The following is a 12880-nucleotide window of genomic DNA, read 5'->3' as shown; positions in this document are numbered from 1 at the left end:
GGCAGAACCATATGCACCACCTTGAGTTCCTTCGAGAAATAGCATGATATAAATGTAACAATAAACAAATGCTATATATATTCTACTAACTGCTTTGTACCTGGCATTGCTTGGGAATTGGAAGAAACCAAAAATTCAGTGCAGTTTTGAAATCAGTGTTTTAAATCACTGTTTCAAGAGGCATCAAGCAAAATTTTATAACAATATTGTAAGAAGTGTCCAAATGCATAGTGAACAGGCAAACAACTTTCCAAAACATTTAGTAGAGTAGCATCCTTGTTCCCCACATTGTTCAGGAATTCTAAAAAAAACAAACAGTGCAGTTTTGAGATAACTAGTTAAAATCAGTGCAGTTGTGAAAGGTTCAGTCCACCATCTTCATTCAAAATGATACCCAATTGCATCCAAACATAAGATGAAAACCTGCTCCTCCTTAATCTCAAGAACCATCATGCAGAATTTGGTTATGGTATCTTAAGAAGAGTCCAGATGAATAGACTTTCCAAAATATATATTTGATTGTAACAGTCCTGAATGTAGATGTCAAATGGGAACTTGTGATACTGATGCATGGTTGACAAGTCCTGGTTATAGAGGATTCCCAACTGATAGGTCCAAGCAATGCACAGCTACTGTTGATACTGGTGGGGCTTATGGTTTGAATATTGATGGTCATCAATGGGCACAAGCTGGTTGAGTATATAGGCAAGATTGGGAGAGCTGGTGACCCATCCTGGTAAATGGGTACTGGTCATACTGGTGGCTAGATGCTGGCTTCTTGACGGGAATGTGCACTGTATAGGATATAAATTGGCAATGCTGTTAATAGTGAATGCTGGTGCTACTGATGTCTTGGTACCTGATTTCTTGCCTATCTGTCCCACACCAGCTGCCTGAGGTGGAGGACCCTGACCGGGGCCAACCGTGTCAGGCGTGCGGGGAGCAGTGCCCAGGCTTCCTAGTGCATGGATGGAGGTAGGAAAACGTGCTATCCCCCCTCACTCTGCCAAATCCCCCTCCATCCTCTGTGTATTTTTTGTTGTTGTTCTGGCCCTTTCCAGGTTTCTTGGGCCTGTAAGTACTCCTTGTGCTGGGTTGCCCTGCTTTATCCTGGGTCACATCCAGTTGTGTCCCTTCACTTGCTTGATGCTCTTTGCTTCAGCGGAGGTTTCCAGGATCAGAAGGGGAAGGAAGGTGATTTTTGAAATTCCTTCCTTTCTCCTGTAGCCCCCTGCACCGCCTCCTATGCTGCTTCAAGTACCCCCAAACCCACTGGAGCAGATTTGGGGGTGGTGCAGTGTGGGAGGCTGCAGAGTGAAGGGGAAAATTAACAAAAATGGCCTCTTCCCCTTCTGTTCATGGAAGTCTCTGAAGGATCAAGGCACCTTCCATAAGCAGAGGGGCACAATTGGATCCAACCCCCTGTGTTCACCTTGCCTCTTTATCCCTCTTTTTTATGTTCTCACCCCCCTGCTTTTGATCTCTCAGGCTGTGATCCTCAATACACTTCCTAGGGATTAAGCCCTGTTGAATATAGTGGGACTGAATTCTGAGCAACAAATGTATATGATTGTGCTGTGCATCTTGCCCTCCCTTCCAGCCTCTGTGGATTTGCATTGCATTTCTGTCATTCTTCCCATTTTGTATCTAATGCCCTACCCGCTGTCCCTCAACAGTTTCTGAGCAGAAATCTAGATTAGCAAGTTAAAATGTTGCCCTCACCCCCTGCTATCTCTTTCTCTCACTATTTTTTCTCTTCCTTTTAACATTCTTATTTGTAGTTCTTATTTGTCTCTTGCTTCCCTTTTCGCATTTATCCCTTCTCTTTTCCTCTTATAGACACAGCCAGACCCATGTTTTTCTCTCTTTCATTTTCAGAGCTTGGAAAAGTTACTTTTTTGAACTACAACTCCCATCAGCCCCAGCCAGCATGGTGCTGGCTGAGGCTGATGGGAGTTGTAGTTCAAAAAAGTAACTTTTCCAAGCTCTGTATTAAAATGCATTGCAGCAGGAAAGCAGTGGAGTGGAAGAATCTTTTATTTCTGTCTCTTTCCATCACTCACTCCATCCCTGCCTGCACTCCTGGAAGAACCCCCATCCTTCATCCTTAGCTACACTTCTGCATTTCTACGTGCATCCCACTGCTGTCTTGCTGTGCTGCTGCTACCAGTGTTGCCTTTCTCTGTTGTACTACCCGCAGAGACTGTAGTGCACAGCAGGAAGGGAATCTCTCCTCCTCCTCTGTCTCTAATGAGTTGCTCACCTCATTGTGCAGGAGAAGTACAGGCCATAGGGGCCCTTCAGCCTGCACCTACAATGGGGCTGGAGTAATTCTCACGATGAACTCATAAACTGCCTGATTTAGGGTGGGTGATTGGTGGAAAGTAAGCATAGTCTGTATCAAAATGCCTTTGCTTTGCAGAGTTCAAGTTAATGCACAGATGTGGGAAGTTGAATTGTAAGCTGCCCTTGGGATTTATGTGAGGGAGTGGGACAGAAGTGTCTAAAATAACTGAACTTGCTATGGAATAAGAATGAGTTAGCAGAGGCTTTCCCCCCCAGCTGTCTCCAATCCATCTTGCTTGAATCCTTCTTGTTGTTAGGCTACTCGCAATATCCTGTTTTCCCCTTATAACTGACAGTTTAAAGATTCCTTGGGAATTTGCAGGCTCATCATTATGTTAAACAGACTTTTGAGATCTCTGGGTCTCTCCTTAGAGGTGAATGCATATAACCGGAGGTTGAAGACTTGGTGTGCATTTTAGATTTCTCAGAGTCCTGTCTCTTGGGGCTTGACAGGTGGATGAGTTACTATAAAGTCTTGAATTGCGCTTGCCATTGTGTCCAGAGGATCTCCTGGGGGCAGTAGCATTGCGCTGGGTGACTTGTTTGTTGCAGGGGTCTCTTGGGTGTTCTGTGGCTGTACCCTGGAGGCATTTCATTTCCCTTCCTGTGCAGAAAGATCTGCCAACACTGCAAATGTCCACGGGAGGAGCATGCGGTCCACATGGTGCCTGTCGACTTGGAAAGGATGATGTGCCGCCTCATCTCTGACTTCCAGCGCCACTCCATCTCAGATGATGACTCGGGCTGTGCCTCGGAGGAATACGCTTGGGTGCCTCCAGGACTCAAGCCTGAGCAGGTAATGCCAAAGGCCAAGTTACATGAGGAATTGTCAGGGATCCTTGGCTGGATCTTCTGTTTCTTTAAATTTATTTATAAATAAATAATAGGCTTCTTATTGATTTAATTAAAAGAATGTTTATTCCTCAGCTTTTTGGTCCTCAAATGCAAAGATGTATTTAGCATCATGTCTGTTTTGTGCCTCCATTTTGTTTCTGAATACCAGTTGCTGGAAACTGCGATAGGGGAGAGTGCTGTTGCTCTCAGGTCTTGCTTATGGGTTACTCATAGGCGTCTGGTTGACCACTGCAAAAACAGGATGTTGGACGAGATGGGCCAGTTTGCTTGATCTAGCTGGCTCTTCTTATGTTCATACTAGCTTAGCTGTCATGGCTTCCCCCAAAGAATCCTGGGGGGTGTTACAGTTTGGTGAGTATCCTGAGCATTGTTAATGTCCCTCCCTCCCTCTCCCACTTGTACATTTCTCAGGCAGAGGGAATGATTCCCAAAACCAGTTTAAGTTTATAGTGTAAATTGGTAGTCTTCAAAACTACAGTTTCATCTCACATAGTTTTTTCCTCTGAAGGAAGTCATGGAGGTAAGAAAGGAAGTAATTGGTGGATTTCAGAAAGGATTGGAGAGGAGAAAAATATAAGCTGTGTGTTGTTGGGGCCCCATTAAGTCAAGAGGAAGCAATTCTGATGAACCCCTCTGGGACTTTCTGACCCAGAACCCTTGCTACACCCTTGATCACGTCATGATAATCTAAGATTATAATAATACCCTTTTAGACTACAAGCTGCTCTCTTTGTGTTATTAATGTTGGTTGTAACAAGGGGAAGGGAAAAGCAGAGGCTTGTGACTATAATAAACAACCTAACCGAGACTGAAGCCCTGTCCTTTGTATCCAGAGCTCCAAATTCTCCCCAAGGAGTTAAAGCTAGTTTGCCATGAAATCCACCCCCAAAAAGGAACCATGCACTAGAGCCAGCTCATCTTGTAGGTAGGACGGGCAGAATTCCAGGGGCTCTAGGCTAATCAGGAAAATCTTCTGGGGAGAGCCCAATTCCCCACTGACCCACCCAAGACAGGGCAATATGGTCTGACAAGGGAGAGGATATAGGGCCCTCCTTTCCCTCACTTCGAGAGCCAGTGTGGTGTAGTGGTTAAGATGTTGGACTACGACCTGGGAGACCAGGGTTCAAATCCCCACACAGCTCACTGGGTAACCTTGGGCCAGTCACTGCCTCTCAGCCTCAGAGGAAGGCAATGGTAAACCCCCTCTGAATACCGCTTACCTCAAAAACCCTATTCATAGGGTCGTCCATAAGTCGGGAGCAACTTGAAGGCAGTCCATTGCCATTGCTTCTCTCACTTCATACAACTGAATGGAGTGAAGGTCCCTTCCTTTAGGAACAGGTAAAAGGGGAGGGGTCAGGAAAACTCTTCCGTAGAAAATTTACTCTATAGTGTATTTGTTTATTCATTTATATCTTGCCTTTCCTTCAAAGAGCTTTAGGCAGCACATGTCATGCTCTCCCCCCACCTCAATTTTACCCTCATAACAACCATGTGAGATAGGCTAGGCTGAAAGATGATGGCTGTCCCAAAGTCACCCAGTGAGCTTTATGGCTGAGTATTGGGGAACTGAACCCAGATCTCCCTGGCCCTAGTCCAGTGGTTCTCAAACTTTTTTGGTTTGTAGCGCACTGTAAAACATATAAAAATTTTCTGGCGCACTTTGTGTACAAAATTAAAAATATATTAATATATTTTAAACTATGAATAAAAATAACTTAAACTATAGAAAACTATTACTTACCCTATACAAATGGGTTTCTTCTCATTTTTAAAATATACTTTCATAATATTTGAGGCACACCTAGCCACCTCTTAGGGCGCATCAGTGTGCCTGGGCGCACCGTTTGAGAATCAGTGCCCTAGTCTGACACTCTGAACGTTACACCACGCTGGCTCTCAAAACGCAATCTCCTCCCACCACCTTCAGTAAGAAAGAATGGGCAGGTAGAGTGGAAGAAACAATATTAATCTCAGACAGTGAAATAACTTGAGCAGTTCTGCTACACAATTTCTGGCTGGGGACTCTCCTCCTTCCTAGCATACAGAGGAAACAAACGAACCACAATCCCTGGCCTAGCATTACATTCAAACCAGAGATTGGGGTTTGTTTCATTTCAACAAACCACTATGGGTAAACTAGAGCTAATCTTAGCTACAGGTTGTGGTTTGTTGGGAGCAAAACAAACCACAATTTCTAGTTCAGATGCAACACTAACCCTCAGAGCAAATATGACAATGGGTTTGCTCCAGAGTGGCAGGGCAGTGCTCCACATGTGTACTCAGAAGTGAGCCCTATTGAGTTCAGTGTGACTTATTCTCAGGCAAGCGAGCATAGGATCTCAGCCTAAGTTAGTTGCACTTAGGTCCCATTGAAATCAGTGGATCAACTGATGTTCTAAAGTGTGGAAGCAATTTATTGAATCAACTGATGTTCTACATTTTAAAAGCAAGCTTTTGAGTCTCTTAAGAATGCTTCTTCAGGCTGAGATAATCAATGCACTTTTTATTTTATTTTTTAAATGAAGTTATTTGGTCTGATGTTAGTCTTGATAAGGTTGAATGTTCTTCAAAACCAAGTGGTAGGAAGAGAGGGCTGTGTCAGTTTAATTACAAACCAATTGCTGCTGTTTTGGTGTGTGTGTGTGTTGTGACATCTGATCAGTTCAGCAAGGCCAGATTGTTTGTAATCTGTTAGCACAGCTCTTGTTTTAAACTGATTACTGAGAAAAAATTCTTTAGGACTTTGCTTTCATTGGGTAAAGTGTTTACCTTCTTATCTTGTTGATTATCAGGAGAACCCCTAGACACATGTTAGACGAAGAGAGAGTGCTTTTTCTGAGGCCACTTACTGAGCTCGGGAGTTGAACCTGGGTGGGAGGGGTCTCTGTGTAGTGCACCTGAATAGCTCTCATTGTTTGTCTTGGGGTCTGTTTGGACAGTGTCCCCCCCCCTTTTTTTTTTTTTTTTGGTACAGTGAGATTGAGAGTGAACTTTGGGCTTTACGTCCTCCCTCCCAATTGCTACGTGTGGAAAGTAGGCTCCTGCTGGGAGGAAGGGCGGGATATAAATCAAATAATAAATAATAAACAAAAAGTACCACCTGAAATGGAGATTCTTCATTTGTGTGAATGCAGCATCTCCACTAATCCCGATTGTTGAAAGTGCTAGAGCAGGAGTGGGAAGCCAGATGGGGCCCTCCAGGCCTCTCTAGCCAGCCTTCAGGGCTCTCCCTAGACCACACACCACTATCCCAAGGCCATACCCCTCTTTGTGTACTTTTGCTTGGCCAGAATGTGTCCTTCAACTGTGGTGGTGCCTCTTGCTTGCCGAGATAGAGAGTGGGAAGAGGGATGTGCGTGAGTATGCGTACAGACCTCTGACTTTTGCAAGGCTGGAGTTTGCAACGTAGGAGTCACATTCATTGTCCCACCTACTCTACCCAGGAGAACTGGCCTTCTCCATGGTGGCTCCCCATTTGTGGAATGCTGTCTCCTGGCACCATCATTGCCTGTTTTTAGGTGCCAGGTAAAAACATTTTTGTTTATCCAAGCCTTTGCAGCTTAATTTTCTGTTTGTTTTTAGTCAGGTGTGGAGGAGTTGGATTTTGTATTTATGCATTTCGTGAGTATATTAGGGTGTTTTTAAAAAAATTAATATCTGTTTTTAATGATGTTGCTTTGAGTTTCTTTTTTGAAAAAAGTGACTAATAAATATAATAAATAATAATAATACTCTTGCCTCTGGTCTCACCTGTCCTACAGTCCCCAGAAGGTTGCCTTTGAATGAATGCTGCCTATTGAAAGAGGCTTTCAATGGGGAGAATCTTTCATTCAGATAAATTCTGAACCTTCAGATTTGGGTATCCTATATGAGGTGAGAGAATATGGGGAGGAAACATATGACCACAGGACCCTCTACTGAACTGCCGAGTCGTCCATCTAGCACAGTGTTGTCTATGGTATGGATCTGAAACAGATTTTTCAGCTCTGCTACTTGAGGAGTGGGGAGGTAGATCAGCCAGAGGACCAGTGGTGGGAGGGTCCTCTGTGGCCCACTTTGATAGGTAGGTGAAGATGCCCACCTGTCAGTCAGCTAATGTCATGTGCTGTCAGGTGATAGTAATTTCAATCCACCCTGAGTGTGCTCCCTTGAATAGGTTTCTGCTGCTAAGGAAGAATCAGGAGTGCACTCTAACGACTCTCCCAATTCTTTCCTTGTAGTCAAGTTCCTGCACTTTTAATAACTTGACACCTTTTTCTGTTGCCCTGCATGGGGACAGAAAAAGGTGCCAAAATCAAAACACGCATAATTTTGCCAGCAAAGGAAGAATCGGAAGGGCACTTAGAGCCGCAGCTTTAACTTTTCCACCCTTGATATCATACATGATATCAGGCATGGTAAAGGGGTATGTGGTTTGCAGAAAGGGGCCTGCTGGGCCAACCTCCAAGGCCTGGCAGACCTAATCAGGCCTGTGAGTTGCAGGTTCTCCTCCATTTTTATCTAGAAAGCCTGGCAATTTGAACTTGGGCTTTATGCATTCAAAGCATACCCCCCAATCCCACTGGGATGTGTTGGGGTGCTGTGTGGTTTGGACAGCCTCCTAGTCTGAAAAGGGTACTTACCTTCATTGTGGCATCATCCATCTGGTCATGCAATTTTGGGGGTATTAGATATATACTTGCTGTGAACATTTATGCCTGAAGAAGAGTGCAGTGTAAATCCAAAGCTTGCTTCCAGCATTTTGAACATTAACCAGTCCTTTAAAGACCTTGCCTCCCTTGCTTGACAGTGGTTTTTGCATAGCATGGGACTCCTAGAATACTTGGGGGGAAGGGAGTGGAAGGAGAAACCTTTCTCTTGGCTACTGGGCAGTCAGTCTAGCCATCCAGCTCTTCGCTCCTGTCTCCCCCCTGCCCCGTGTGACCCACTAATGATTTTCTTTACCTTCAGGTGTATCAGTTCTTCAGCTGCCTCCCAGAGGACAAAGTCCCCTACGTCAATAGCCCTGGGGAACGGTACCGCATCCGCCAGCTGCTCCATCAGCTTCCCCCACATGACAGTGAGGTGAGAGGCGTATTTTATCATTTTACACTGAGTAGAACCAGGCTTATTTCGGAGGTTCATTTCCTATTACCAGATATCTTGTAAGAAGTTCTGTACTTGAGGGGAAACCGTGTGGTTATGGCGGGGCTGGTGGTACAGATTTTGCAGCAGAAAGCAGTGCAAAAGGGTGCGTAAATAAGGGGTGGGCAGACTTCAGGCCTGTCAGATATATTTTCTTTTTTATCAGAAGCCCAAGATTTACCAACCAGAGCTAGGTGCAAAGGACCTATTGTTAGAGGAATTTGATATTTGTTTTCAGTACCGAAATTGAATTGAACTCACAGTCCCTTCACACAAAAGTGCACTCCTGGTTAGCTCTCTTAATTTCAGCAGCTTAACATAGGTAGGAAAAGCTATTTTGTTGTTGCTGTTGTTAAACAAATGGGAGTCAGAAACCTTTGCCAATCTATTGCTACTCAAATGCCACCAGGCCTAATAAAGGTAATGCTCTAATGTGGATTTTTGGAGTTTTTCAAATTTTCTTGTTTTTGAGAAATGAGTTCCACTTGCATGGCTTATTCAAAACCTGCAGAATTTGTAACTTTAGTGGGGGTGGAGGGAATGAGAAGATCAATACAGATATGTAGAAGATGTGGGGACATAATTTGAGGTTGTGAAAGAAGGAGGGGTTACAGCTAGTCCTTTGGGTGGTTGCCTTTTACAAGCTCCATCATTCCTTGGCCTGTTATGTTTGGAAATACAGCTGGCAGGCACCAGAGACAGGGCCTGTGTGGTGGTGGTGCCTCGGTTATGAAACTCCCTCCCTAGGGAGATTCAGTGGGCTCCTTTTCTTCTTGTTTTTGAGATGGGTTTTGAAAGCTGTTCTATTTTTTCCTCTTTGCTGTTTTATTGCTGTTACAGTGTTTTCTATTGTTTGTAGGTTTATAATGATTTTAGTGTTTTTATTAATATTTTTGTGCCAGTACCACTTTGAGTGCATTTTATGTAGAAAACCAGGATGGGAATAAAAAATAAATAAAAACCCTTTCTGCCTTGACCAGGATCTGGCAACTCTCATTCATTCCTTTCTAAATTTATAGGCTGCATTGCCCTCATAAGAGGCTGCCTTTGGTGACTGGGTGTAGGTTTCCCTGCAATGGCCTGTCTCCTGGCAGGGGTAGGTTGGTGAGAGCACATCAGCTAGTGCTCAGTCTCTGCATTGGCTTCCATTGCTTTCAGGACACAGTTCTGCATGCTACTTTTGATTTATTAAGCCCTCAAGGGCTTGGAGCCTACATACCTCAGAACTGCCTTCTCTCTTTTTCATCACAGTGTCTGAGCTCTGCTGAGAGTACCGTTGTCACTGTCACAATCCAGGCACTGTGTCTGAACAGCAAAGGCATGCAAAGTGTCTTTGGTGGCTGCCCCCCAGCTACAGAAAATTCCCCTAGCGTTGGTCCAAATCCAAGCCTTAATATTTTGTAGAAGAACGTGGCAGAAGGCTTTCATAAACAATCCAGCTTTCCTAAGCGCAAGGAAAAGGTCTGTGCATGTGTGTGTCCAGTCCTTTCTTTAGTAATGTTGTACATGAGACTGCTCGACAGTTGAGTCCACTCCTCCCTCACATGTTCAGTGAATGTATGTGCGTGTGAGGGTGTTTTTCTCCACACAGGTAGTGTTTTCAAACTTCTTAAACTTGCCCTACTTCCCTTTCCAAACTTTGTCTCCTTCAAGAAGCCTGGGACAACCGTGAGTTTGGCAAGTGGGTGTGAATGGATCCTTTCACATAGCAGCAGGAGGCACGTCTCCACACAAGAATCTATGGTTCAGGAGAAATAGATATTTTGATGTGACTTCTACCTCCTTCCCCTTACCCCACTTTCTAAGCGCTCTAAGTGTTGATCCAGGCAGCTCCTTCCTCCAGCAGAGTTCCTGCTCAAGCTCTTGAAAGGGGAGAGAGAGGGAGGGCACCCCTAGCCTCTTACCTTCCAACGCAGCAGTATCCCTGCACCCCCTTGCAAGTGATGAACTACAACTCCCATCATCCCTGACCATCAGCCATACCTGCTGAGGGTGATGGGAAGGGAGGTTCCCCATCCCTGGTTTGCAACAGTTGCCGCGGTAAAGGAATTTCCCTGAGGTGTTTGTGTTTGCTTTGCTTGGTTGTGTTTGTTTTGTTTTGTGTTTTGCCATCTCACCTGCTGTGTGTGTTTCATCCTCTTGCCTTCAAACATCAGCCAGTATCTGCTCTGGGGGCACTCTGTTCCCTCCTGCTCTCTGTTTGCAGTCCAGACTACTGGGGTTAATCTGTGCATGTGTGGGGCAGGCTGATAATCATGCTGGAAAAAAAGCACTCATTATTCTTGGAACGTGCTATGTACATTATGCTAATTATGCACAAACGTATGTATTCTGTTGTTTTTTCCCTTACCTTTAAAATAATTCTTCACTAAGATAATATAATTTTTTCACCAGGAGAAATTTGAATTTAGGAGCACATAAAAATCATGCAGATTACATATGTTTGTCCCTCCTCCCATCCCCAATTTATTCTGCTTTTGCTAGTCATAGACAGGGAGGAAAGAGTTGTGGAGGACACTGAAACCCTGCCCCTGGCTTTGAAGCCTTCATTAAGCATTGTTCATATCCGCCATTTAAGTAAGGGCTAGAAACTTTTGATGAAAATTAAAGTTCTCAGGAGAACATCTGCTGTAGATACCAGTTTGTACACTTGCACAGGATTGGTGAATATACTCACTCCTGACTGTGTGTATGTGAAAAAAGAGGGGGGCGGGAGATCTGTTGGGTCTTCCATTTTAAATTGTAATTGGATGAAGCTTGCTATACTAAATAACTTTGGCATACCCGTTCATTATGCTGTTGTATGTTGCTCCCAGGGGGCTGGATTAATCATTAGGCTAAGTGCTCTCTAAAGAAGAGGCCCAATGCAGTGCAGTTTTCCAATCACTCCCCAGTGTAGCGAACATGCATGAACTGCTTCTCACTCTTGTCCTCCCTGAAAATTCATTGTGTTTCAGGCCAGGGGAATTGATATATCAGGTCTGCACAACACAAGGCCAACAAATTAATAGCAAATCTCTTTTCTCACACTTGTGGGGAAGGCCTGGTTTTTGATGGGGATGCAGACAGATGATACGTACTGACAAAAAAAGCAACTACAAATGTAAAATGGTATTTGTGCAGGTTTTTGTTTTTATTTTATCTGTATCTTGTCTTTTGACCCATCAGAGGCCTAAGACTTCACTATGGCATCTTTGTGATATATGATCACATGTGATGGGGAGATGGGTGAAGTTCTTAATTGTGCTGATACTTAAACTACCAGGCACAGCCTGGCGTGGGCTGGCTTTATACTTGCTTGTTGTCTGGAACTGACGATCTGCTAGCAGTGAACCTATGTGCTGGTCATCTCAATTGCATAGGGTGCTGGGTGGTGTTGGCTTGGCCTGGCCTAGTGTATGGATGGTTCTCTGTTTCAACAAGGGGTTAGTTTAGATCAGGGATGGGGAATTTTCAGCCCTTCAGATGTTGTTGGACTCCAACTCCCATCAACCCCAGCCAACATGGCTGCTAGTTAGAGATGATGGGAGCTGAAGTCCTGCAATGTCTAGAGCAGCCTTTCCCAACCAGTGTGCCTCCAGATGTTGTTGGACCACAACTCCCATCAGCCTCAGCCAGCATTGCCAATGGTCAGGAAAGATGGGAGTTGTGGTCCAATAACATCTGGAGGCACACTGGTTGGGAAAGGCTGCTCTAGAGAGCTGTGGGTTCCCCATCCATGGTTTACACACATAAACACACACAGAGAGACACCTTAAACTCGAGGACTCTGTAAGGGCCATTGAGACAGGAAAAAAAAGTTGGAGCCTGAACTTCTGGTATCAAAGTTGCCACTGGCCATAATTCTCTATGGCAGCCTTTCCCAACCAGTGCGCCTCCAGATGTTGTTGGACCACAACTCCCATCTTTCCTGACCATTGGCAATGTTGGCTGAGGCTGATGGGAGTTGTGGTTCAACAACATCTGGAGGCACACTGGTTGGGAAAGGCTGCTCTAGACATTGCAGGACTTCAGCTCCCATCATCTCTAACTAGCAGCCATGTTGGCTGAGGCTGATGGGAGTTGTGGTCCAACAACATCTGGAGGCACACTGGTTGGGAAAGGCTGCTCTATGAGCATACAGTGGCATTGCTGTATCTATGGTGAAAATCCTGTATACTTTGCAGTGAAATTAGAGTGGGAAATCAGTTCCATTTCAGATTGGAAGCGCTAATAAGGAATTAGGAATTAGCGCTAATTAGGAAGCGCTAATAATAATAATGGGTTGAGATTATTTCTCCTTAGTAACAAAGCTTATATTTAGAAAACTGTGGGGTGGTTCCCCCTACCCCGGAAGGAACAGAAGGCACTTGCGCGGTGGGGGCGCAAGCACTGATTGAACATCCTAAGCTGGAATCGTGTGGCCAGGGTTGCACAGCAGGAAGGAGGCACTTCATTCCTTCAATTTGGGGGTGCTCCAAAGTAGCCCTCAGTTGAGCCATGCGTCCATAACGCAAATACATTGTTTACCTCATCTCAGAAACAAAAGTAACAGAATTGGAACATGCACAGA

At 44.7% G+C, this 12880-nt stretch overlaps 1 protein-coding gene across 2 annotated transcripts in view; it reads left to right on the top strand.

Moving 5' to 3' along the window:
* PRICKLE3 (prickle planar cell polarity protein 3) overlaps window positions 1-12880 on the top strand; it is a 47018-nt gene that overhangs the window by 14240 nt on the left and 19898 nt on the right. For both annotated transcript variants that reach the window (XM_061614082.1, XM_061614081.1), the window contains exons 2-4: window positions 890-975; window positions 2959-3142; window positions 8155-8268. In XM_061614082.1, coding sequence (XP_061470066.1) covers window positions 890-975; window positions 2959-3142; window positions 8155-8268 — 384 coding nt within the window. The remainder of the gene's footprint in view (window positions 1-889; window positions 976-2958; window positions 3143-8154; window positions 8269-12880) is intronic.

The sequence above is a fragment of the Rhineura floridana genome, chromosome 3 (genome assembly GCF_030035675.1).
Source record: "Rhineura floridana isolate rRhiFlo1 chromosome 3, rRhiFlo1.hap2, whole genome shotgun sequence".
NCBI lineage: Eukaryota > Metazoa > Chordata > Lepidosauria > Squamata > Rhineuridae > Rhineura > Rhineura floridana.
Note: the sequence above shows the minus strand (reverse complement) of the source record. Positions and strands in the feature narration are given on the sequence as shown.